Below are 26145 nucleotides of genomic sequence, written 5' to 3' on the forward strand. Positions count from 1 at the left end.
CGTGTCATTATCTGAAGTATTATTAAATAATACAAAATAATACAATTACTGGTGATGGATTTCTAATAAGATTATTAACCAATCACGTCGCGCCACGTGTCATAATCTGTTCACAATCTTTGAGGATAAATTTCCATCAGATTTTTAACGAATGACGGCATGCCACGTGTCATAATCTGTTCACAATCTTTGAGGATAGATTTCCATCAGATTTGTAACGAATGACGGCATGCCACGTGGCATTATGCACAACCTAATCCTTTCTGAATCCTCTATATAATCCACCATCCATCCTCACAAATCTCACACCAAAATTCTCAAGATCTCTATCATTATTCATAGTTTATGCTTCCTTATTCACAAAAATCTGTATCATTATTCATAGTTTCTGTTTCTTTCTTTCAATGTCGTCTTCTTCTTCCTCAAGGATGATGTGGGAATTCAATCAGGAAGAGGAAAAATTGTTTAACGAATCAGAAGCAATGTTCAATCACCAGGGGGTAAGAAATGAGAGGGAAGAGGATGAGGAGCGTCAAATGAGAGATGATGAAGTAAGAAAGGGCAGAGCCTCACATTCCTGTCGAGTCATCCAAGCTGCGGCTCAGATCTGCAGGCCCAGCCGTTCCGGAAACCTTGATAGAAGCAGGCAACGACGAGGTATGGAACTCTTGGATGATTATTTTGTTCCTAATAGTGCATTCCCTAATACGTACTTTAGACGTCATTTATTTTTTTATTTATAAAGCATTTTAATATCCACTGTTGATCTCAGATCGAACGGTGGATATTAAATCTGACTTAATTTTTTTTTTTTTTTTACCGTTGAGATCGAACGGTCCAAATTAAGGGACCGTTGAGATCTAACGCACCGTGGGAAGCCACGTGGCTTCCCAACAGTAACTGACAGCTTTTTTTTTCTTCTGATTTTTGTGTCGGCGACGCGCCCCCACGCGCGGGTGGGGTGCACGCGCCTGACACAAAAAAAATTAAATATTGCGCTGACTCCACCCTGGCGTCAGCCTGACGTCACGCCCACCTCGGACTCTTGGGCTGACAATCCCCCACGGGCCCGGAGCTTGGGCCTCCACCTTCCATCGGGCTAGCCCACGCTGGAGCCCTCCCACCGGCCCTCGGGCCCTTGTTTTCGAGCCTGTCCCCTGAGCCAAACCCAACGCTGGGAATGCTCTTATAGTTTAAGAAATAAAAAAGTCCAAGATAATAAGATCTGCTATCTGACGGCCCGCATCAGCCCATTTTATAAAACGGTGGTTGTCGAGACGACTCGTCACTCACGTTACACCCCAGTTCCTTTTCGGAACTCCGGCCAGAACAGGCCAGGTTTAGCACCAAAACGCAGCGTTTTCGAGAAGAAATCTTCCCAGGCTTTTGTACCAGAGAGGAGCACAGAGGGAGGAGAGAGAGAAACAGAGGAGAGAGAAGCATGGGGGTCGACTACTACAAGGTTCTGCAGGTAGAACGAAGCGCCAAAGACGATGACTTGAAGAAAGCGTATCGGAAGCTCGCCATGAAGTGGCACCCCGATAAAAACCCTAACAACAAGAAAGCCGCCGAGGCCAAATTCAAGCAAATCTCCGAAGCCTACGATGTACGTTAATGTTAATCTCCCTCAATTCGATTTCGATATTTCCCAAAATTCCCCAAATTTTAGGCTGAGATTTGTTCCAATTTTTGAATTGATTGGTTAGGTTTTGAGTGATCCCCAAAAGCGAGCAGTGTACGATCAGTACGGGGAGGAGGGGTTGAAGGGAGGGGTACCGCCGCCCGATTCGTCCTGGTCCGGCGGACAAGGGCATGAGGGTGGTCCGACGACGTTCCGGTTCAACACCCGGAGCCCTGACGATATTTTCTCCGAGTTTTTTGGGGTTTCGGGTTTTGGGGGGATGCCGGACATGGGTGGGTCAAGGGCAGGCGGGTCGAGGGCTGGCGGGAACCCGTTTCCGAGGAGTATGTTTGGGGAAGACATATTTGCGCAGTTTAGAGGCGGAGCAGAGCCTTCTGCAGCTGCCCCGCGGAAAGCTGCACCAATACAGAGGACATTGCCTTGTACTTTGGAGGATTTGTATAAGGGCACCACCAAAAAGATGAAGATTTCTAGGGATGTTCCTGATGCTAGTGGGTAAGATTTTTCGTTCTCTGTGAGCATTGTTTGATTGTACAAATCATCTCCCTACATATCTGTCTTAGCAATGCCATTGTCTGTTAGTTGTTAATATGCTTCATATTACCTTTGCTACTGTTCATAGTTAAGTGACTGGTACCTGTTACTATGTCTTCTCACATCTTTCAGGTGGCTTTTTTTTGTTTGGGTATTTAGAATTCTAGGTCAGATCTCCGTTAGTTTGTGTTATTCTTAATGTAAGTATTGCATCGTACTTTGTTTACTATCCTTGCTTGCGAAAGTACGATCCTTGCTTGCGAACATATGATCCCTGCTTGCGAAAAGTATTGCAGTGTCATACTTTGTTTACTATCCAGAGGCAGGAAAGGTGGGGATAAAAGCATTTATTTTTGAAGTATACAAGGATGATGATATGACTACTGATCTGGGTACTTGTTTGCTTGAGGGTCTTATCTCGATCTTGGGGTTGTTTTAAGTTTTTAACTTATATTGTTGTCTTGTTTCCCGCATGAGATCACTTCTCATTTGATTAAAAGTATCATTAATGGAGCAGGAAAGTTCTTGTCGACAAATTGCACAAAACATCAGTATGTATTAGTGGTTGCAAGAGCTTGTTATATCACCGGATGTGCATCTTTTTTATTGATCTCATTAACAAAATTTAGTTAATAGTGCTACCTAATGCACTAAATCTGGATTATGGTTATTTCCAGTACTAACCTTATAATTTCCTCCAAGGTGATTCTTGGTCTCCCAATACACGATAACTAGAAAATTTGGATACATCTACTTAGGAATCTGGCTATATATAGGAGCTTTGTGTAGATGTTTCTTGTTGAGTAATGGTTTACCTGATAGCCAGTGCTGATGAAGAAATAAACTAAAGATGAACTGACTGGACTAAGCCTTAACCTTACTATTTCTGTTTCAAGTTTATATAATCTAATCTCCACTATATCCTTGATAATCATCTCATACAACTTTACCTGTCACTTATAACTCATTTTTGAAACCCACGACGAGATATTACTTCCTTCTTTGGATCCTTTCATATGCTTGAAGTAGTTTGACCTAATGCCAAATCACATTAATTTATGATTATTTCTTAGTTGTTAGTTGTTACTTAATTCCAGTTAATTGAGATTACAAAACTGTTGGAAGGCACTATCGAATAATCTTGGGAATTTTTTACCGTGGAATAGTAAACCTCATAACACTTATGGATGTATATTTCCTCATATTTATGTATTTGGTGTCTTTTATTGTCTCACAGTCAAGACAGTCATCCAAAATGATGCAGAGTACGACAAGAAACTTTCTATATTTGGATATCTGGCAGCAGATAGGGAATCCAAGATGCCCAAATAACTATAAGACATTGTTTATCTTAATGCTTTCATGTACTGTGCATGCTTATTCCTGCTTTATTAATGATGGATTCTTGTGTCTGCTTATGTGGTCAAGTTTTGCATTGTTCCCTATATTGTGTACTATGATTATGTATTCTATCCGTGTCTACCTAGGCGTACTAGTATGTTTAGACTTTAGCATTGGGGTGACAGAAATATCTCTTTGGTTTTGTGGGCATCATAGTTTTGCTGATTGATACATGAATTATGGTTGTGGTTAGATTAATTTGCTGATTGGAAGGATGAATATTTGCTTTATCTAATACGTGTTGACGTCGGAAAGAGACTCTTTGGGAGGTACTGTGGCTTTAGCATGCTGTTCTTGTCCTTAGTAATGTTATTGTTTATCATCCAGGTGTCAAATTGGCACCTTTTGGATCAATTTAATCGACTAGAGGTAAAAGTATTGAAAAACGATGTACATTAACAAGTCTGTGTTGGATCCATATGCTATTTATTCTTGTTTCCTTTCTTTGTTTACAGGAGAACTACCACAGTGGAGGAAATTCTAACAATTGAGATCAAGCCAGGGTGGAAAAAGGGCACGAAAATCACTTTCCCGGAGAAAGGGAATGAACAGAGAGGAATCATACCAGCAGACCTTGTATTTATCATTGATGAGAAGCCTCACACCCTTTTCAAGAGGGACGGTAATGATCTTACAATCACTCAGAAGATCTCTCTTGCGGAAGCTCTGACAGGTTACACGGCACAGCTGACAACCCTCGACGGCAGAAATCTTACGGTCTCCATCACCAATATCATCAGTCCCACCTATGAGGAAGTGGTTAAAGGGGAGGGGATGCCTATTCCCAAGGAGCCTTCCAAAAAGGGAAACTTGAGAATCAAGTTCAACATCAAGTTCCCGACCAAGCTTACCTCGGACCAAAAAACCAACATGAAACGGTTATTAACATCTTAGTAAAGGCCAATGGTAGCTCTCCCTTCTCCCTTCCATCCCGCCGAACTTGTGAAAGTTTTGCATTTGTTTGCTTTCTTAGCGCTTTTTGTTTTTGGGTTTGGAAATTGATGCCTCGTCGAATGAGGGTTCGATGTTTGATCACAATATTTGACTAGGAGGTTATGTTGATTTCCACATTCCTCTTTCGTTGTCCAATCTTTTTGTTGGTTATGTAGAAATGCTGGATAGAATCTGCCCCCTTCTGTTTAACATTAATAAATAGCACAGTGGATTTTAAAGTGTTCCAGGAACTTTGTTGTGCACTTTGTGGAATATTGCAAAACCTCGCTTTGTCAAACCAAATGTTTGTGTCTCGTTTTGGTCAGGCAGCTTGATCATGTGTGGAGGTTTATAACCCAAGAATATTTTTTATCTTTTTTTATTTTTTATTTATTTATTTATTTTTCTTTTAATATTATTATCACCATTTACTCTCAATTTAGACTTCTACTTAGGCTTGCAGAGAAACTTGTTAGATATTGAATGGTCGGACATGTTGCATGGTTGAAGTAGTCTAGAATAAATTTTTCGCCTAAATTTCCAATTATCCTTCAATCCCGCCAAATAACCAAAAACAATAGAGTATTTTTGCTTACTACTATAAATTATAGTCTATGTTTATCATACAGCGTATTATACGTCTCACGTGTTTTTTCATTTAACCAGATGACGAGGAGCATGATGAATATATAACGTAATTTATGGTGGTGATTGAAAATACTTCGTAAAACAAAAGCTAATCACACTTTTTCCAATATGTCGAAACATAGCTCTGTACATCAAGTATAATGATACAAACAATTAGATACGTGAAAAGAAAATTTCCAACCACAGTGTAACAAGTCATGTTCCGTGTACACCAACCATGAGGACACAAATAGTTGGATACATGAAAAGAAAATTTTCAACTACACAATGTAACGAATCGTGTTTCCGACACATTGAAATATTTTTCGGTTAACAAGTCTTCTGCTACAGAAGTCAAGCCACTGTACTAGTACCTTGTCTCGGAAGTCCCACGAAATTACCCTTTGCCCCTCTGCTTTTGCAGATTCCATCCATCATTGTGACTCTGCTTTGTTTCCTTGGTGCGATCAATAATTGAGCTCGCTATATAAACATGGTAGCACCCGAAGTTTAACGCACAACAACGCAGAGAGTTTACATCAACAGAAGATCCGACGGTTTTGAGTGAGCAGAGAAAAACAGAGAGGGAGGAATGGCCGTCGATTACTATAAGCTTCTTCAAGTTCAGCGAAACGCCAGAGGCGACGACTTGAGGAAAGCCGCCGAGGCCAAGCTCAACCTAATCAACGATGCCTACGAGGTATGTGATCATTCCGATTTTTGTTTTCTATCTTCTCATAAGCGATATTTTAGACTGCTCTAATTTGTTGGCGGTGTAGATGGTCTCGATTGGAACTATTGTTTACAGAAGCACTTCTGTTCATAAGCGCTTATAAATATGAAATGGTCACTTCTGAGACTATTTATGTAGAAAACAATTTTATTTATAAGCGCTTTTTTGTTAGTAGTGTTTTAAGTAAAGCCCATAGAAAATTTCAAGCACCTGGAAGTGGTGCTTCTTCATGAATCAAAAAGCGCTTTTGGTTGTTAGCATGCAGAATGGGCGGGAGCTGCTGCAATATTACGTTTAGTTTATTTTAACTGAACTTGCTAACTGAAATTTGTTGTTAATTTGATGGGTAAATGGGCAGGTTCTGAGTGATCCCATAAAGCGAGCGGTGTACGATCAGCACGGCGAGGAGGGTCTGAAGAGAGAGGCAGCGACGCCTCCTGATTCGCCCGGGTCGACCCGCTTGAACTTCACGGACTTTTTCGGGGCAGGAGCCTGGGGGTCTCGGGTCAAGGAGACCCGGCAACCGGAAGAGATATTCTCGACGTTTTTCGAAGGTAGACCGATGAGGGAAGATGTATTCCAGTCGTTTGGATTCGCGGACTCGGGACCTGGAAATGGGCCGAGGAAAGCAGCGGCCATTGAAAGGACGTTGCCTTGTACTTTGGAGGAGCTGTACAAGGGCGCCACCAAGAAGCTGAAGATCTTCAGGGATGTTCTTGGTGCTAGCGGGAAAGCCCTTGTTCCCCCCTTTTTTATGAATATTTTGTTTTGTTTAATTTTTTGCTAAAAGCCTAAGACTTGTTTGAAAGTGTTTTAAAATGATTGTCGCTTCAATGAAAATGTTTAGAAAATATTTTTGAAACCAATTATTACTACGAATCGATACATTAGCACCATCAATCAACTTGGTTGCAAGGTTCCAAGTCAAAGAAAATTTGAAGTAAATTAAAATGCTCGTTTTTATTCGGTGCAGAAGAAAAAGCACGGTGGAAGAAGTTCTGACAATCGAGATCAAGCCGGGATGGAAAAAGGGCACAAAGATCACTTTCCAAGAGAAAGGGCACGACACACAGCGAGGTGTGATACCAGCAGACATTGTCTTCATCGTCGATGAGAAGCCTCACAGTGTTTTCAAGAGGGACGGGGACAATCTGATCATCACTCAGAAGGTCTCTCTCGCGGAGGCTCTGGCGGGTCACACCGCGCAGCTGACAGCCCTAGACGGGAGAAATCTGAGAGTCTCTATCGATTCCATTATCTGCCAGGCCCATGAAGAAGTGGTTAGAGGGGAAGGGATGCCTATCCAGAAGGAACAATCCAAGAAGGGGAACTTGATCGTCAAGTTTGGCGTCAAGATCCCGAAGCTCACCTCAGAGCAGAAATCCGGCATCAGAATGTTGCTGCCATCTTCGTGAACGCAGGTCATTGACTCGTACAAGTCCGTATTATCTTCCAAGCTAGTGTTAGCTTTCCTAGGTTTACAAAGGTGTTTGTTGTGTTTGTTGTGTACTAAGTAGATTGCTGCTCTATCAGCAACGACAATAAATCCGTTCTAATATATTTTCAGTGTGTTTACTTTCCTCGTCAATCTAAATATATTCTGATGAAAACTTGATGCATGAACAAGAAATTGATGCAATTGAAGAAACGCCGAAATGCGATGCAGATTCAGTTGATGCAGTTTCCTCATCCACCTATAGAGCAAACGGCCACTGAAAAACTATCAAAACAATGACGGTCCTTACCGGAACTCAAACCAATTGCTGGAGCTGCCGGTTTTCTTTCCGGTTAGACTTAAATAGTTTCATCAGCTCAGCTTGGTTTTCCAGCATTGCACTCATCACATTCGACATTACCATCTCTTGTAGATGAAATTGTCCTAACCATTCTATACGAAGGTTCCTCAAATCTTCGTGCACGGACTTGCGAAAAGAATCGGGAGTTTCTTCTGGTGGAGTACGTCGATGAATTGAAATGCAAGGGAATTTCCCTGCTGTGCATCTTAATGTGTTGTCTTGTTCTTAACTCTACTACATAGTGTCCTATGATTGGTTTGGGACATCATCACCTTGACGTCCCCATTATATATAAATTCTTCTTCAATTTTCGACATGACCTCGATTCACCAGATTAGCCGATTTAACACAGTTGCTACCCATTGGAGGTGGGGAAAAAAGACCAAATCATTCAAACCAGCCAAATCAAACCAGTCCAATCACTTTGGTTTGATCTTAAAGTAAGAAAGTGTAATCTTGGACTAAATCGAACCAGACCGCAATTAATTTGGTCCATTTCGGTTTGCCTTATTTGAAAACTGCTTAAATTGAGCCAAATCAATAATAATAATTTTTTGATTTTTGACACTTCAAATTTCCTTAGTAGAGTTACCATTTACATTTATATTTTAGATCCCCCATTGATATCAAGCAATTAATAGTTTAATACAACAAATTAAATTCAAACATTTCGACATCTCTTTCTCCAAACTATTTTCGTCTGCAATGGTAAAACACATTTTAAAAAATCGTTCATTTTACATAATGAAGGTCCATGTAATTATCAAAGGAACATAACCAACCAAATCAGTAGTCCCTAATAAATTGGCTTGGCTTGTTTGTGCTTTTACTAATTTTTAAGTCTAAAACGAACCATGGCTGTTAACAAATACCCCAAAATCACCCATACAAAAAAACCAAAAGAATTTGGGGTCAAATTGCAAATAAGAACTGGTATAGAGGCGTCCATGTGAAATTGATACAATATATGTCCTTGATGAATTAAAATTTCTCAGTATTTTGGATTCTCTATAGAACTCGAAGGGGGGAGTGGATTTATCAAGTATCCGCGACCTAAACACACCCCCGCTCTCTCTGTCTCTCTCTCTCTCTCTCTCTCACATCACGTTTACATGCATCTCTCTCCTCCTCCGATCTCTCTTCATGCTCTCCTCCTTCCCTCTCTCTAATTCGAACTCTTCCCCTGCACTCAAACCCTAATACTAAATTCCCAATTTCTTCCCCAAAACGCTGCGTTTTTAGATCCCATGGAGATGGCCTCGAGTCCCCGTACGGTGGAGGAGATCTTCAAGGATTACAGTGCTCGGAGAAAGGCCGTCGTCAGTGCTTTAACTTGCGGTACTCCAATCTTTCTTTCTCTCCCTCTCCCCTCTCTTTCTCTCTCTTAATTTTCTTTCGGTTTTGGATATCTCTGACCTTTGCGGTGGTTTTGTTTTCTCGCAGATGTCGATGAATTTTACGGACTCTGTGATCCAGGTAAATGCCTAATTGTAGATCAGACTTCTAATTACAATTTGCTTGCTTTGTGAAATTTTAATTGTATTTTAGGGTTCTAGCTTTTGTAATTTTGTATGAATTTGTGAATGTTTTTTAGGTTAATTAAATGCTTAATGTATTTTGTAAAAAGGATTTGTATATGTTTCCTAGAGACTAAGAATATGGAAGAATCTAGGGAAAGTAATTTGTTTACTTTGCCTGTTATTTCGATTCTGCTAAATCTTAATTTACTGTAATTGTGTGGTAATTAATTGGATTAATTGTTAAAACCGCAACTCCTTTTGACCTTACCTGTATTTAAATTCACTTTAGTTAGCTGAAACCAATTCACAGATTCTTTGTTGACCCAATTCATGGTTTTCCTTGGTTCTAATTACTCTGGTTGGTTTAGAAAAGGAGAACTTGTGTCTGTATGGGCACCCGAATGAAACCTGGGAGGTGACGCTTCCAGCAGAAGAAGTCCCACCGGAGCTTCCTGAGCCAGCACTTGGGATCAATTTTGCAAGAGATGGCATGAACCGCAGGGACTGGCTTTCTCTGGTTGCTGTTCACAGTGATTCTTGGCTGCTGTCTGTGGCCTTTTATTTTGGAGCACGTCTGAACCGCAATGAGAGGTACCTGAGATTTTTTTGTTGTTGCTCCATATATGGGGTATAGATACTTGGTAGTGTTCCTTGTTCTGTGTTGTTGATGCATGTGTGTAAGATGTCTGAACTCTAGATGCCGAGTTGAAATTAGTTTTTAAGCAGATGCAAAATAGCAGCATGAGTGGATCAATTGGTTTAGTGTTAGTTGTCTCCATTGATGATAGTAGTGATAAAACTGAAATCATATATTCATTGATAGAAATCCTTTAGTTTAACAGTGAATTCTCCAATGTCCCGCTTGACTATAATATCAACGTGAAATGAACCTAAAAAAGTCCCTTATGGTCATTGAAGAAGTTTTAGCACTTGATCCCCTTTTCTGCAATTTGCACCAATGCACCAACGATAAATTTATTATATGGCTCATTTTTTAATATCTTCCATTGTTTGGTATCGAGGAATTCCATTGTAGCAAGTTTTTATGCACCATGCCCCTTTGCTTGAGTTCTCTATGGCTTTATCCATCATGAGTTGGTTCTGTATGACAGGAAACGCCTATTTAGCTTGATCAATGATCTGCCTACTGTCTTTGAAGTTGTTACGGAACGGAAACCTGTCAAAGAAAAGCCCAGCGTGGATAGTGGAAGCAAATCTCGAGGCAGCACGAAGGTTAGATGAATCATTTCTTGTTCTTTTGTTTTCCCTCTTGGAATCTTAGAATACCCGTTCTTGTGTAAGGTTCTTACCTAGTTCAGAAGCTTTTTGCTACGATGTACAGTAAGATTCTTTTGTTATTTCAAGAAAAAAGAAAAGGAAAAAAAAGAAAAAATCTTTTTATTACAGAAAATCGCTGATGTTGGTGTACTTAAAAGATGTCATGTCTTATAATTTGCTTGCTTTTCAGTACTGCTGATGCAGGAATTTGGAATATTTGTTTGTTACGTAGTGGCCATTAACTTGTTCGTCTTCTCTATAGAGATCTGGTGATGGACTAGTGAAAAGCACTCCTAAGCTACCTGACGAGAGCTTCGAGGAGGAGGAGGATGAACATAGCGAAACTCTCTGCGGTAGCTGTGGTGGAAATTACAATGCAGATGAATTTTGGATCGGGTGTGACATCTGCGAGAAATGGTTCCATGGAAAATGTGTTAAGATAACACCTGCTAAGGCCGAGAACATCAAGCAATACAAATGCCCGTCTTGCAGCTTGAAAAGGGGCAGGCAGTAGTGGACACTCAACCATCAACCCAAACCGTCGGACGAGAAAAGGGCAGATAACGTCGTCTCCGTGACTGACAAAGTAGTATAGGAAATGTCACTGTTTAATGTACTGCATTTGTTGTTGTGATGTTTGTTCATAATAGATGCTTTTTTTCTTCTTCTTCCCTATCAAACGTTGCTTCGGCTTTTATATAACCTTCCAGTTCTTAATTATGACAAATTTTATGAATTATATTTGCTTCTTGTTAGTGTTATTGTTCCAATCTTTCAACCTTAGGAAATTATGACAAGTCTAAACCAGGTTTGGCAAATCTGAAATTTACTCTTCAGGTACGCATGTACATGTGGTATTCTTGGTGCAGGGTACAAGTTTTTATTGTAAGTTGAAATAAGAGAAAGTCATGAATCGAGAAAGTCGGGAGTTCGAGATGAGGAAGGGATCGACTACCTATCTCCTAATCAATCTAATTCCTAGATCTTTGATGTCATATGTATTGTTTTATTGAGTTTTGAGGGGTGGGCATAAAAACCGTCGAACCGGATAATCAAATCAAATCGTGACAAAAAAAGATAAAAAACTATGTTGATCAAAAAAGTTAAAATTGTGACAAAAACCGAACCGGACTGTCTCAAACCGGTATTTGTTTCAGTTTGAAAATACCAAGAATCAATGGAACCGGATCGAACTGCTTTTCTTCACTTCTCTCCCCCTTCTTTATTTCTCTTCATTCTTTTCTAGTATATTATACCTTATGTACAGTTTGGTTTGATAAGAGGTTTCCTATCTTTTGATTTATATTTATATGTACACTTTTTATCTTTCGGTCACAAATCTTGTAAATCTAGTTGTGTGAACTCAAATTTGCTTGAATTCATGGTTAAAATATGTATTTGGTATTGAAAATAGAAGATTCAATATATATATATATATATTTTTTTTTTTGTGGTTAGAACCGTAAACCTGCATGAATTGAACTGGAATAGGCGTGAACTGAGTCATACGTTTTAGTGATAAATTTAAGAAAACTGTAACCAATTGAACTATTGATATTTCTGGTTCAGGTTCCAATTTGAGGGTGAAACCGGGCCGAACTAGACCATACACACCCTATGAGTTTCGATCTATTTTTGGATATATTTGGCCATCTGTCTAATAGACACTTGTCAAATCATCCAAATTGCTGCGATGTGCATTGGCCTCCTCCATCATCCAGATTGCTGCAACGTGCGATGGCCTCCTCCTCCTCCTCCATCGTTAATTTCTCAGTTCTCCGAAGCTTCATTGAGTAATTTCTTATTCTTTCATGGGTATTTATGGGTTTTTATTTTTCTTCTTCTGGTTTTCAAAATCTGATTTTCATGAAATCAAACAAGGAGTATTGAATGATTTGGCTTGACAAGGCATGCATGGCGGCCTATTTGCACTTATCTGTCTGTAAAATGAGGTTTTTTTTATTTTATGTAATTTCATAAAAGGGCCAAAATAACCCAACCAAGGAAAATGACAGTACAACTCAAAGAAACTGTCTGAAACTAAATCTGAAGCAATTGTTGATAAACTGCAGTAGATTGGTTTATCCTAATGAGGGCAGGAAAGGCCATCGGGGCGTTTAAATGTTATTAACGGCAATGGAAGTTTGATAGACTTTCTTGTCTCTTCGGTTTTTCAAGAATGCAATTTAATTAAACAAATGAAGAGCCACGTGTGTAGTTTCCATTTGTTGGAACACCAGGTGTCAGATGTGTACGGAACCTGGAAAAATTTCTCTCCCAATACCATTATTTGTCCAATAAATACTTATTACATGTAAGGTGCACGACCCGTTCAAAAGTTGCAACATAGTATTTCTAATCGGTTGGGGTTGACTTGCTTGGGAATGTCGACATGTTTATTCGCAATTTTACCTTTATCAATCATTACACAACTCTATTACGCGTACAAAACCAATATGTGCAATGTTAATTTTATTTAAAAAAAATATAATATGACAGCAGGGCATATACAATTTCTATCAAGCTGCCCTACTATTTTCCTAGTGATTAAGGTTTGGGATTTGACCAAGGTACGTTCAACTTCGGACAGAACACTGCAACCAATGAAACCAAGTCGAAAAATTTGACTTACAAAGTCTTAAGACGTAAGACATTGAAGTATGAAATGTTGTGGACTCTGCTGCGTTTTCTTCGTTTAATCCGACAGTTGGAGACAGCGTAAGGCATATATCCAAATCCAGCACTCACCACTTTGTTCACATCGTCATTTGTTTTGTCTCCAACTGCTGCTTCTCGTACATGTTGATCCTTCTATTATAATCGTGTTCCTCCTCTCCGCAGAGCTCGGGAGCAGCTGCTGATCTTGGTCGAATTTTGAGATGAGTTCGAGACGATCAGAGAGCTCTGCGGCAAACAAGGATCGCCTGCGGTGGACGCAAGAGCTGCATGATAGGTTTGTGGAGGCAGTTACTAAGCTTGGTGGCCCTGATCGTAAGTCTAATTAATCTTGGTTCATGAAGTTTATTAGTTTAACGTGACATGAATATTGTCCCAGTTACTTGAGAAACACGTTGAGTGTAACCTATGTTTTAGCCCCTCTCTTTATATCACATGATACGAGAGGTCACGTGATGTGAGAGAGAACGAAATGCGTATACATACGAGGTTACAAGAGTTCCCCGGTTATTTGATGCGATGTGCCTGGCTTGTGCTGTTGCTATAGCCTGTAGCTGGTGCGTATTATTTAGGTTTATAATCTGTTTGGTTTTATAGGGGCAACACCAAAGGGTATCTTGAAAGCTATGAGTGTTTCCGGACTGACCATCTACCACATCAAAAGCCATTTGCAGGTTCTCTCTCTTTCCCTTTGTCACGTCCCGATTTTGACATACTGTGTTTAATTTTCAATAATTTTTCTAGGATAAACTATCTGATTGTTTTATTTTTCTTTTCATGTGATGATTTTCAGAAGTATAGAATCTCAAAGTTCATTCCAGAGTCGACGAGCAGTGAGTTCAATTTTAATTTCCCTTAAAAATTTTGGTACATATGATGACATCTAAACCCTAATGCTTACTTATCTTGTGGTACCATTGTTTAATTTGCACAGAAGGCAAGCTTCAGAGAAAAAACATTACGGAAATGCTGCCTAATTTTGGTACAACATCGTGAGTAATCATGTCCACTCTCCCTAGGTTTTGAATTAAAATGATAGTTATTATGCTGTTTGTATCAATTAATTATTGGCTTAGTACTAACTTACTTTGTAACTGCTGTGTTTTTCTAAACAACTTCTAGTGCAGCTCAGCTCAATGAAGCCTTCAAAATTATGCAGATACAGGTACACAGGAGATTCAGTGATCAACATGAGGTACATATATAATATCCAATTATAGTTATGTAAAAATCTTTACCTCCGTATAAATAGTTTGCTATGGAACAAATGTTCGTTCTTCATTAAATTCATACTGTTACGCCATCTATTGTGTCGATATATTTATGGGAAATAGAACCTAGAATTTCTGTCACATGAATACCAAAACAAACCAATAATGGTTCTTTTGTTGTGGGTTTATTTTGAAGGTGCAAAAGAACCTGAAACATAAACTTGAATCCCAAGGAAGGTTTCTTGAAAGATATTCAGCAGAACGCCATAACACAAACAAGAACCGTCCTATCGTGATCACAAAACCTAGAAAAGCACCCTTGTCGCGGACATCGCTCCCTTCTCTCTGTGACGACTTGGAATCAAATGCAAAGGACTTTGCATCCGACTCGGAGCCTGACAGAAGCGAAACACAGTCATCTGCAGAACAATTCCAAACTCTGAAGAAGCTCAGGCTGCACCATCATCAAAATGACCCTAATGTCCAGTTTGCATTTAACTCAGAGTTGTATACTGCTCAAAGCCACAGCTTGCTTCTCCCTCATGAGGAGGACCACATCAGCTTTCCTTGGAACTTTGCAGCCTGCTCATCTCCTTTAGCAGTGCCCAGCTGCTTTCTATAAATTAAATTTTGATGAGTCCCATATGTTAATATATATACAGTTTGCTACGATAAAGGTGATATTTTGATTTTGTTGCTTCCATTTTGCTTTGCTTGGAAGTTTGTGGAAGCAATCAAAATATCCATCATAGTATAGTTTTGTAGTTGAAGATGTTTCCTAATAAGATCATCCGCATGAACTTGGCACCACTTTCTCTATTGCCAAATGGATGACTACATGTATAAATATAAATATTCGATATGGGGTTTAGGTTGGTTTTGTTTCTGAAATAAACTCACACTATACTACATTGGTATTGTATTCTTTTGTTTGGATTGACCATACAAGAGGAACTATTCTTCTTTTGTATGTGGTGAGGAGAGATTTTAAATACCGAGTATTTAAACGGTACATCACATGTTATAATATAAATGAAGAAAATGATATATTATTTTGTGTCCCTCCACTTATTTTATGACACGTAAAGTACCTACTTATAAAACGAACGAGTTTACTACCGCTCTTATGTCTATGCTCCACACTCATGGTAATGATGTTGCTAATTACTTGGATTTGATCTCTAATGTTCAGGACGAAGGCATTGCAACAGGCTTCAATTAGCCCAGATATTTCCAAGTCTTGTGAGGCAAATAACAATTTCTAATTAGGTTTTGGTTTTCTGGGCCGAAAAAAGTAAATAAACACTTACAATTAACTAATTCACTTGTTATAATATGGGTGAATTAAAAATTTATGTTTCAAAATATATTATTAACATTGGTGGCACAAGATGAGGTTCCTAAAAGCATTGAGGTGGGAATGTCAAGTGGCGTGCTTTGAGGCTTGACACTGGAAACTTCTCCTGGAGAGTCCATGGAGAAGCTGCTAATGTAGAGGAGCTTTAGGAAAGTGAAGGCTACAAATAATTAGTCCACTCTTTTATTTTCTTAGTGTAGATAATATTATTTGTTAAAAAATGAAGATTGAAAACTCAAAAAAGTAGTACCAAACTAGTTGGGCCGCACAAAACCTAATTAATGTAGATACTCCCCTCCCGTGTACTATTGGTTACAAAAAAGAATGAGAGGAATTTTGGGTCAAGTTGGGCCTTTTTGTAAAATTGGTCAATTCAGTCAGGTTGGTCCAACATAAAAGCAGTTGGGCTTCACAAAACTATTTCCTATATATAATAAATTAACAGTTTGATGACGATTTATTATTTATTATTTTTTTATATAGAAAACCTCGAAAGTATAAGAGGAAAAAAAAAAGTTACACTTACTAGAAGGACATAAACTTAATCCATCATAATGCAAGAAAATTAATAATAATAAAAAAATACATGAAAAAGAAGGGGGACATAAACCTTATCTCTTGGGCTGGGCAAACGGGTACAGGACCTGCGGGTCGGGGTGGGGCCAAATTTGGTAGGGACAAAGCTAGGTCGGGCGGTTCCATAATTTTAGAATCTTAGGGCCCCGAACCGACCCGTTCTACCACCAGAGTCACAACTCACGAAATCACCTCACCATCAAAGAACACGAATATTGCAAATCTCCAGATCGGAGAAAACAATAGGCTCAACTCGGCTGCTGACCACCCAATTTGGTCGCTCTTGACTCAATCGACGACCTCATCGCCACGATTCAAGACTAGATAGCCATGGCCGACAATAAGTCCATCGGCGTTGCGAATCCTAAGGTTATTCAGCCTGCCATATTACGGCTTGAGGACGAGTTCTCATACAGCAGGCCATGTTCTGAAATTTTGTATGCAATTTCTAATTTTTGAAGAATATTCATCGGTCTTTGAATCTGGTTGTTTGGTTGCAGTGACGATCTTGTCATTGGGGAATATGACTTTGGTATTTTCCTTTTTGTGCTGAGGAAACACGACCTTCAGTTCGTCCCTTCTGTGCTGACCTAAAAAAAATTGTAATTGGACCTGTGGAAAAAATTGTAATTGGACCTGTGGACTCGGCTTGAATCGGCCTCTTTCAAACGAGCTGGGTTAGGTTCGGTTCCAAAATTTGAAATCCCATTACTTGCCCTGACTCGCCTCGTTGCATTTTCGTACGGGTCCAATTCGGTCCCTCCAAATTTGGGACCGGCCAGTGCCCAGCCCTACTTACCTCTCTAGAAACGAAAACAACAAAGATAGAAGAGAAAGGGGGGAGGGGGGACATGAAACCCTAACCCCTCTAAAGTTGAACCTAAAGGTCTAAACCTGCATAACAGATCGAGCAACATCACAAGGATAAGAAGAAAACAAGAAAGTGAGACAAAAATATATGTTGAGATGCACATTAATTGAAGAAGCAGAAGTCAGGAAAGCCAATATAGTTCGAAAAGCAAAGTAGCATGAACCGCCAAATGAGGGGAATCATACCATACCAACGTTGGAGAAGACAATTCCATGTTAGTAAAATTGTTTGCAACAACGTTTCCTTTGCGATATATGTGAGAGAAGTAGAAAGTCATCTTCCAATTGCGGTCCAAACAAATAGACCATTGCGCATGAAGAGTCTAAAGAGGATTAAAAAATAGTCGATTGGAGAGCAAAAATAACACAAGAAGAGTCATTTTTTCAACTAAAGACAACGCCAACCTTTCTAATATGCAAACTCTATACCAATAATAATTGCTGAAAATTCTGCTAAGAAAGAAATTGCAATGACCAATCCCTAGATCGTAGCACACCAGCCTCAACTCTTAGTCTTAAGTCTTAACCCTATATATGTGTGTATTATTTTGTATCTTTTACTATCAACGGTTTGGTTCAGTTAACTCAGTTTGTAAAAATCAAAATCACATACTAAATTGATTCTTCTTGTTTAATCGAGTTTATAAACTGAATTGACCCAAAAAAAAAAAAAATCAAATCAACCCAAACAATTTGATTTGGTTGGTTTTTCAATTTGTTACCGATCCCTAATTTATTTCATACTCAATATTTCTCTTCCTAATTTCAGACTTCCTCATATTCATGTAGAGATGTCATTAGGATAGCCCCATCTTGTTAATGCATTCATGGTGGACTCCACTCAAAGAAGGAAGAAATGAATATAATCATAATCCAAGAAAACCTACTTCTAGAATGCAAAGAGTGTGTCGACTAGTCAATATATAAACGTATAGAGGAAATATCTTTACTCTATTAGTAAGTGTAAACTTGAACATCATCTTTCCTACTTCTAAATATACAATGCATGATCCTTAATGGGAACGAGTGCGTTTCCCATTGTGTATAACTTTGTTGGCCAACACCTGCATGCCTGTAATGATCGATGAGTGGATGGTCAATGATGGTGCCTTTGAAAGTGGGATATTTAGTGAGCGAGTCAAAACCCCTTTTGTAAAAATCAAACTTCACAATTTAACATAAAATAAACGTGCATGAAACAGTTGCACTCTCTCTTACGTTTGGATTTCTTTTAGCATTGTCTTGTCAATGCTTTTGTGCTTGCTTACACTTCATTTTCTCTCTTACTTTCAGCCTTCTTTGAGAATTGTCTTGTTAATGTTTGTACTTTACACTTCATTTACAATCACACTAATTTTGATCTTATCTTTATTTAAATTTCCTTAAGTCCTATTTCGATTCTTCATCCTACCATTATTATATGTTCACTCGATATTGGAGTATTTATAGACTCATTGCAAATTTGTCAGGAGAAAATTGGAGCAATGACCATTGATTTTGGCTTTATTGAAGTTTTTATCTATAAACTAAAAATCTTTGGCTACCGATCTTCTAAATTTGTCACAATGTGAAGCCATGATCTTTTTTATTAGCACTGATAGAACTTTCATCCAAAATAAGTGTTTAAATGGCCAAGTAAGAAACAATAAAGTTTGATGGAATTACCCAAAAAATCATTGCTTGACATTATTACAATTTAAAGATTAAATAACCACATAATTTTAGAAGGATGCTTAAGAAATTGAGTTGTGGGTTTGAATTGTTAATAATAAAATATTTAAAATTTGTTAAAATATAAAGTGTTGATAGTAATGAAAAATTAAACTGTTCACTAGCTAGTATAACAAAATTTTAGAACTTCTGTTAGAGATACTCTTATGTATTGATCAAGACTCTAATTTTGTCTTTTTCCTTAAAGGTGTTGTTTGACATTATCCAATGTGCAAATGCATGGCCACTTTTTAAAGTGGAGTCCACCTAAAACCCACATTTACAGTTCTACAATCAGTGCGTACGGAACTAAAACTCCACAACTAAGCCTTGGCACCAAAGGCATGCAGACACATCTTCATTGAACATTTCATATATAATGATATCTTGTCTGTTTCAAGTATACAAGTATATTATAGGGGCCGACTGATCGAGTTCAAACAACATGAAACTTATGCTTATTTTATCAAAAGAATTGGACCACTATACGAATTACCAAGTCTTCGGACTCGTGAGTTTGAGTCGGCAAAGAGAGAACGTACACTTAATTAGGTATATTGAAGAGAAAGGGTAATCGTCGTCCTTTCAACTAATATTGCAAATAACTACAAATAGAAATAAGTGATTTGCAATGGGATATTTCCACATCATGCATAATTTTTATTAATTTTGTACCTTAACTCGTTGCAGAACTTGAAGTGAGGCCGGTGTCATATGATCTCGCATGAAAAATACTAATTTCAGGACCGATAGCATACAATAACAGTCAACTCAAATTTAATCTGTTAAAAAATTCGGTAGTATTCACTCAAAGAAGATACATATTTTTGGATTTTAAATATTGCATTGTCCAATCTTCATTAAAATAAGTTCACTATAGGAAAACAGAGGCCTCCATGACCAAATTCTATGCAACGCCTAAAAATATGGATATGAGAATCATTTCAATTTTTAGCATTCTTTGTGTTTACTAACACATGGAATCGTAAAAATGTGAGTTTCTCCTTAAAATCCGTAATTAGATACCAAAAAGCAAGAATTAGATCCACAATGGAGGTGAAGGGGACTTGAACGACTTAGGGATTAGATTTTCTGTTTTTGAGTGATGAAATTCCTGATCAGTTGGGAAAAGTAGTTCAAAGCATAAGTAAGATCTTTGAGGGTGATTAGGATTTAGAAGAAAGGAAAACACCACTACTTAGAGAGAGTTCCAGCTGTGGAAGAAGGTGTGGTTTTGTTAATCCATTCTTGTACTGATCAACTTCCGACCTGTCAATTATATTTTAATTTGGACATTTTTTGGCGAGTCAGGCCATTCCCGCGCCGACTTTAACCAGACCGGATTTGTGCCAGATTCATGCCGGAGTAGCTGATTGTGCATCTCTAGTGAGAAGCTAATGCTTGAGGGAAGTATAACATTAATAAATATGCACATAACATAAGGTGAATTTACAAATATCACATTGAAAGTCTAGTACTTGACTTATCCCATGCAATAGTTCCACGTAATTCTTTGGAAAATATAGAATAGCTTTATTAATTGGTGAAGTCTATAACAAATTACAAGATTATTCCAGTGCACCAACACCACCATTTATAATATGTTGTGTTCTAATAAAAGAACATGGAAACTAATACTATTCATAGGACTTTAAAGATTCAACTTGCGCCTTTCCACAAGGCCCCTTCATCCTAATATAAAGCCGATACTCATCAAATGTCATAGGCGAGTAAAGGGCAGGGCGATCATTTGTGACAAGAGCTTTGGCAGGTTCAATCATCAAATCACTTTTTGGGTTGTAAAACAAGGCCAGTGAAACTCTGTCTTCAACTGAATTCACAATCACTCTATGTTCTACACTTTTGTAAATTGCATTGCTCAGCACCTGAGTTTGATCTCCGATGTTCACGATGAAGGCATTAGGAACAGGCTTCACAGTCACCCAATTTTCACCTTTACGAACTTGAAGTCCAGCAACATTTTCATCAGGTAAGAGAAGGGTCAGGCCACCTGGGTCAGAGTGTTCTGAGAGACCAAGGGTTAGATCTGGTTGAGGGCATTTTGGGTAGAAATTGACCCGTAAACATGCCCCAACATTCTCTTCTCCTCCGAAAGCATCGAGAAGTTGGTCTTCCCCAAGGCCAAGGTTTAGAGACAACACCTTCATCAGAATCCCACACAGTTTAATTGTTTCTTCGCTGTATTCTTCAATCAATTTCCTACAACAGAAGCTAAATATTATAGCCTGGAGTGGATTTACAAATATCACATTCAAAGTTAAATTAGTAATTTGACTAGTCACATGCAATTTTCCTAGTAATTCTCTAAAAAGTACAAAATACTTCTATTAATTGGCGAAGTCTATGGCAAATTACATTACTAATTATTTTAGTACAACAACAATCACATACTTATTACACACACACACACATATATATATATATATATATATATATTTGCAAATATTTAGATTGTTTAAGTTTTTTAGCATACGTTTATGAATTTATAAAGAATGCAAAGGTTAGTAGTGTATACGCATGTGTCATCATTAGTTAGAATCAATCGATACGTATTTTCCTTATTTCATGTGTACCAAATAAGGATTCTTATAAATCAAAAAAGGTAATTTGCGTGTTGTAGTTCGAACCATGTGCTTAGGTATGACCTTCATGGAAAAGGCGAAAATGCCACAAGGTAATACCATAGATATGCTTTGTGGAAAATTTGCCTCACGACTTTAGTCAGTTCATTTTAGTAAGGATTTTTTTATTTTTTTTTATTTTTTTATTTTTATAAGTTAGTGGGGAAATTTTAGTGGATGCATGACTAAAAGACTCAGATCACTAGGTGAGAAATATCGGCATGCCCAAAGTTTGGAAATATGAAGTTATGTATCTAATAAAACCAAAATTTTCTTTTTACATTATTTTTCATATTCAACATCAAATATTTGGTAAGATATTGATATCAAATATATAGATATGTTCACATAAGAGATTTACCACATTTTGAGAAAAAAGTTTGATCAATTTCTGTTTATATATATAGTAACATGTTACGTTTGATTAATGGTTACACAAAAAGAGTTGTGCTATACACAATTTATAAACCTAATAAAAAGAAAGCACAACTTACATGTTAATTCATACATGCTTAATAATACAAAAATAAATAATAAGTCGTCACGACTAATGAGACTTTTACACACAAAAAGAATACTCTTAACAAAACAAGCCCATACAAGGCTTCTTTCACAGTATCTGATAACATAATTTACGTGTCTAAAAAGCCACCTAACAAGCAAAACAGACCGATTCTATTTAGGCATTATATAATTAGAAAAAGAAAAGTCATAACAGGCACGTTTTCAATGATGAAATACTTTCATGTCAGAAAATGAAAAATGAAAAGTACCTGCATGAAGTTGGGAGAGCTGGCCATCTGTTGTGGTTTCTGATCTGAGGAGGCATGTAATGAAGAAAGTAATAATCACTCCAATCCAGAATAGCCCCCTTCTCAACTCCCAGCCGACTTCCGTACCCTTCGTACGTACTCGGCTTGTTGGAGTACTCCTGCTTCACCTCCAGAGGCAGGCTGAAGAACTCGCGCCATGTGTCCCTCGCCCGCTTCATCAGCTCGTGGCTCACCCCGTGGTTTACCACCTGAAAAAAACCCCACTCCCTGCAGGCGCTCGAGATTGAACGCATCGTTGCCTCGCGGAGGCACCGGTTGTCGCTCAAAAGGTTTTGGAGGTCAATGATCGGGATGTTGACGTCAGCATCACGGTGGTTGTTGGTGTTTGGCGGTGATGGTCGTTTGGATGGTGGTTTGATGTAGAGATCGGGGATAGCGGTTATGCCGCTTTCTGCTAAGGACTGGACTCTCACGATAGGCTCAGGCCAAGACTGCAAGCAACTCATTGTGGTTATGCTTCTAGTCAGATAAGTTTAAATCTGCAATGCAAGAGTGAGACTGTAAGAGGAGGAGACGGGAGGTTTATATAAAGTAGTTGAAGGAGGGTGAGGGTGGGGGAACTAGCCATGGTTTCGGCGCCGTGAGCAACTTGATTTTCTCATCACCATAATTTTAAAAGAAAATAATACTTATGAATAATTTGATATGCATATCAATTAAAAATAAAATTTCAAACAAAAATACAATTAAGAGGAGAAGAAAAAGGAGAAGAAAAGGAGAGAAATCAAATTAAAGCTGCTTGGAGGGTCCATTTCTTATGTGCTTGAACCCGAAACCATACTTTCACTTTTGAGAATTGGCAGCTAGCAAGACAGCATGTCCTAGCTTGGGCTGGCTGACATGGCCTGCCTACACTGCATGACTACTTGTGGCTGAGCTTGTGTCGCTCCATCTGCCTTTTATCTTTGTGTACCACTATGATTGAAATATATCACAATACATTTATTGATTTGTGCTGAGATGTCTTTTTCCAATTAAAAAAAAAGGGAGAAAACTTGATATAAAATAATATTAAAAATATTCTATTTTATTAAAATAGGTCCCATTTTTTTAGTTTATTATTTTATTATCAATAATTATTTTTTTAATGATATAATTTACTATAGGATTTAAATCTCTTCCTAATTATTATTTTTAATTATTTCTTGTTATTTCTTTTTCTTCTTCTTCCTCCTCTTCTAAACACCATTCATATAGGTAATTTCTTCTTCTTCTTCTTCCTTTTTGATAATCAACTTGTACACATATTAATGTGTCTTACTTGTAAGTATATTATTGTGACAGCCCGTTCCGAAAATTTTAAAACGTACGCGTGAAAAGATGATTTTGCCCCTAGTGTGATTTTTACGTTGTGTGGTTGTTTTGAGCTTGGTGTGGCTGGTTTTGCACCACACATTTTTCCCACACCTTCCCTTCACCCTTTCCCCTATCCTTGCACCCATCCCGTGCCATTTCCCTTTCCATTTTCTATCCCATGTGTACGGACACACTCCAAAACCACCCAAATCTTCACAGATCGAAGAAACAAAGTACATATCCATGCTTGTGAGGTCCATTGGAGTCTAACCATACCCATTTCAGGTAAGGATACCTTCGTTTTCACGTCGAACTCGGGATACCCGATTTTTGGTACTGTTCATGCACACGTAAATTCTTATGTTTTTGGGAATTTCAAGCTTGTAGGAAGCTTGGTGAGGTCCTTAGGAGGCTCGGGGTGGTTCGTTTGAAGGTTTTGGACGTCGGGATCACGAGTTTCGAGGTTGGCCGGAGTTGGGGGTATTTTCCAGGCGAGATTTTTGTGGATTTTAGCACTTGAAAGTGGTATTATTTTGTTCCTCTCGTTGTAATCTTCATTTTGGTACCAATTTTGTGAAATTTGGTTGAAAAACGAAGAAGATAGGACGATTTGAAATTTTCCCGATTTTCCGGCGCCGGAGCCTCGCCGGAGAAGACGACGAAATATTCCGTCATTTTGGACGGAATATTCCTAACGCCGTTGACGGAATCCGTTAAAGTTAACGGAATATTCCTGACGGCGTTAATTGACGCCGTCAGCGTGCCAGGCACGTGCCTGCGCGTGGCCGGGCCGTGTGGCCGTACCTTGGCCGGCACGTGGGGGCGCGTGCGACGGTGAAAAATTATTTTAAAAATATGGAGATATTCCTGAGGTTGAGTAGATCACGTTGGTGTATTCATACACCCCATTTGAGCATGGTATGAGAAGTTATTTCTTAAGTTTGGTTATGTGCTTTAAAATTAACGTTTTTAATAGTTGTTTCGCATATAGGTGAATCCTATCCCGAGGACGAGCGTGGTCACTCTAGGCAGGGGGTTACGACCCTTCCACTTACCAGTGAGTGGGCTTTTGGTTTTCCGTATATACCTATATACTTATACTTTTCCCAGAAATTTATTTAGAATGTTTATTCGTTATATGCCATGCCTATAGCTTTGCCGTTATTTGTGCATTGTTAATTGTTTATATATATGTATGTTTGGTGCTGCGGACGCACAGGTAAGTGCCAGGTGAGTTGTGATTCATGTTTACTTTCAGTAGTGATTTGAGATGCATAGAGAGCTCATAACCTGCACCCCCGATGTTAGTGCTCCCGCCCAGAGTTGGGCACAGTCCTTCACGTGATGTTCACCTCCCGCACCACACGCTCAGCTTGGATCCAAGTTAGGTGCACAGTCCTGTCGTACATACCACTTTAGGTGGTTCCGACTCGTAGGTGACCCGTGATTATTCGCACAGCCTTCACGTGATCGTAGCACTTGAGCGTATATATATGTTACACCCAGGCCTGTCGTACAGACCACTTTAGGTGGTTCCGACTCGTGTGCAGGTCTAGTTAGTGAGATGGAGATTTGAGCTCTAGATTTAGTCGTACAGGTCACGTTCGGTGACTCCGGCTGACAGATTATATGATACTGATGTGATATTACCTGAGCACTTGCATTTTACTTTGAGGTTTTGGCATAGCATATTCTTGAGCATGATATATATATATATATATATATACACTCTATTTTCTGGGAAGTATACAGGTTTTACAGCGATGGGTTAGAACTTATTTATTAAATGGTTTTCGAAAAGCTTTGTTTTTGCCCACTCACGCTTTTGTTTTGCGCCCCTCCAGGTTCTAGTTGGCTAGCACGTTTGGTGGTTTCCCTTAGGATTTCCCCAGCATATCTGACAGACGATCACCAGTGTAGGACCACCTTCGGGTGTACTTTTGTTGCGTCGTTTTCTCCTGGACTGCATTAGGCTTTTATGCTCTGAACTTAACGTCGCACTTATGCTTGCACTCGTTGTTCTTACTTTATGTAAGACTAGTTTTTATTTATTCGTACTATTTATATTATTATTTTATTAGCTTCCGCACTGTGCACATGGTTACGTCACTTCCACGTGACAGCCAGCATGCCCTGATCTCGATCGGGGTGTGTCAATTATATTTTTGTACCTTTTAGTTAGATTTCATATCTCGTTTATAGGTATATTATCCATTTAGTTATTTGTTTCTTGAATTAGGTATGTTCTGCAAGTGGGTTTATATATATTAGTATATTAATTTTTATTTTGTCAAACGATAAATTTTGTTACTAGATGATTAGTCACCAACGGAATTAGAACCCATGCCATCATGTAACGACTCAACTCCTTTCCACCATTGTAATAAAGGGCCACTTGCTAATTTTTTTTTGTTAAAATATAATAAGTAGATTAATTTTTTTTAATAAGTAGATTAAAAATAAAGTAATTTTCAAATATTCAAAATTCAAAAATACAAACAAAAAGATGC

General features: G+C 38.5%; 5 protein-coding genes and 1 long non-coding RNA gene across 6 annotated transcripts; 5 read left to right on the forward strand and 1 right to left on the reverse strand.

Moving 5' to 3' along the window:
• Positions 1-1282: 1282 nt before the first annotated feature.
• LOC137722973 (uncharacterized) lies at positions 1283-4757 on the forward strand. The gene is made up of 3 exons (XM_068462111.1): positions 1283-1606; positions 1707-2137; positions 4033-4757. Exons 1-3 carry the CDS (start codon positions 1442-1444, stop codon positions 4469-4471), a joined length of 1035 nt encoding a protein of 344 aa, XP_068318212.1. The 5' UTR covers positions 1283-1441; the 3' UTR covers positions 4472-4757.
• Positions 4758-5621: 864 nt separating this feature from the next.
• Positions 5622-7474, forward strand: LOC137722367 (uncharacterized). The gene is made up of 3 exons (XM_068461354.1): positions 5622-5837; positions 6229-6635; positions 6853-7474. Exons 1-3 carry the CDS (start codon positions 5730-5732, stop codon positions 7283-7285), a joined length of 948 nt encoding a protein of 315 aa, XP_068317455.1. The 5' UTR covers positions 5622-5729; the 3' UTR covers positions 7286-7474.
• Positions 7475-7503: 29 nt separating this feature from the next.
• LOC137722368 (uncharacterized) lies at positions 7504-7977 on the forward strand. Its single transcript, XR_011066756.1, has 2 exons — positions 7504-7657; positions 7739-7977. It is a non-coding gene; the product is annotated as an uncharacterized lncRNA (long non-coding RNA).
• A 717-nt stretch (positions 7978-8694) lies between these two features.
• Positions 8695-11219, forward strand: LOC137722494 (PHD finger protein ALFIN-LIKE 1-like). The gene is made up of 5 exons (XM_068461509.1): positions 8695-9004; positions 9110-9142; positions 9555-9777; positions 10299-10419; positions 10727-11219. Exons 1-5 carry the CDS (start codon positions 8914-8916, stop codon positions 10976-10978), a joined length of 720 nt encoding a protein of 239 aa, XP_068317610.1. The 5' UTR covers positions 8695-8913; the 3' UTR covers positions 10979-11219.
• A 1971-nt stretch (positions 11220-13190) lies between these two features.
• Positions 13191-14973, forward strand: LOC137721893 (myb family transcription factor PHL7-like). The gene is made up of 6 exons (XM_068460917.1): positions 13191-13455; positions 13738-13814; positions 13934-13973; positions 14075-14132; positions 14263-14335; positions 14548-14973. Exons 1-6 carry the CDS (start codon positions 13344-13346, stop codon positions 14971-14973), a joined length of 786 nt encoding a protein of 261 aa, XP_068317018.1. The 5' UTR covers positions 13191-13343.
• A 5400-nt stretch (positions 14974-20373) lies between these two features.
• LOC137722656 (jasmonate-induced oxygenase 1-like) lies at positions 20374-23036 on the reverse strand. The gene is made up of 3 exons (XM_068461707.1): positions 22905-23036; positions 22280-22818; positions 20374-21084 (listed from the first exon to the last, which is right to left on the reverse strand). The coding sequence occupies exons 2-3, from the start codon at positions 22783-22785 to the stop codon at positions 20502-20504; spliced, it is 1089 nt and encodes a 362-aa protein (XP_068317808.1). The 5' UTR covers positions 22786-22818; positions 22905-23036; the 3' UTR covers positions 20374-20501.
• Between the last annotated feature and the right edge of the window lie 3109 nt (positions 23037-26145).

This window comes from Pyrus communis, chromosome 17 (assembly GCF_963583255.1).
Source record: "Pyrus communis chromosome 17, drPyrComm1.1, whole genome shotgun sequence".
Lineage (NCBI taxonomy): Eukaryota > Viridiplantae > Streptophyta > Magnoliopsida > Rosales > Rosaceae > Pyrus > Pyrus communis.

Coding starts and splice junctions, on each gene's coding strand:
- LOC137722973 (XM_068462111.1), top strand. CDS start 1,442: ATGGGGGTCGACTACTACAAGGTTCTGCAGGTAGAACGAAGCGCCAAA. Junction 1,607..1,706: donor AAATCTCCGAAGCCTACGAT/GTACGTTAATGT, acceptor TTGATTGGTTAG/GTTTTGAGTGATCCCCAAAA. Junction 2,138..4,032: donor GATGTTCCTGATGCTAGTGG/GTAAGATTTTTC, acceptor CTTTGTTTACAG/GAGAACTACCACAGTGGAGG.
- LOC137722367 (XM_068461354.1), top strand. CDS start 5,730: ATGGCCGTCGATTACTATAAGCTTCTTCAAGTTCAGCGAAACGCCAGA. Junction 5,838..6,228: donor TAATCAACGATGCCTACGAG/GTATGTGATCAT, acceptor GTAAATGGGCAG/GTTCTGAGTGATCCCATAAA. Junction 6,636..6,852: donor CCCTTTTTTATGAATATTTT/GTTTTGTTTAAT, acceptor CAGAAGAAAAAG/CACGGTGGAAGAAGTTCTGA.
- LOC137722494 (XM_068461509.1), top strand. CDS start 8,914: ATGGAGATGGCCTCGAGTCCCCGTACGGTGGAGGAGATCTTCAAGGAT. Junction 9,005..9,109: donor CGTCAGTGCTTTAACTTGCG/GTACTCCAATCT, acceptor GTTTTCTCGCAG/ATGTCGATGAATTTTACGGA. Junction 9,778..10,298: donor CGTCTGAACCGCAATGAGAG/GTACCTGAGATT, acceptor TCTGTATGACAG/GAAACGCCTATTTAGCTTGA.
- LOC137721893 (XM_068460917.1), top strand. CDS start 13,344: ATGAGTTCGAGACGATCAGAGAGCTCTGCGGCAAACAAGGATCGCCTG. Junction 13,456..13,737: donor TAAGCTTGGTGGCCCTGATC/GTAAGTCTAATT, acceptor TTGGTTTTATAG/GGGCAACACCAAAGGGTATC. Junction 14,133..14,262: donor CCTAATTTTGGTACAACATC/GTGAGTAATCAT, acceptor AACAACTTCTAG/TGCAGCTCAGCTCAATGAAG.
- LOC137722656 (XM_068461707.1), bottom strand. CDS start 22,785: ATGAGTTGCTTGCAGTCTTGGCCTGAGCCTATCGTGAGAGTCCAGTCC. Junction 21,085..22,279: donor GCTCTCCCAACTTCATGCAG/GTACTTTTCATT, acceptor CTTCTGTTGTAG/GAAATTGATTGAAGAATACA.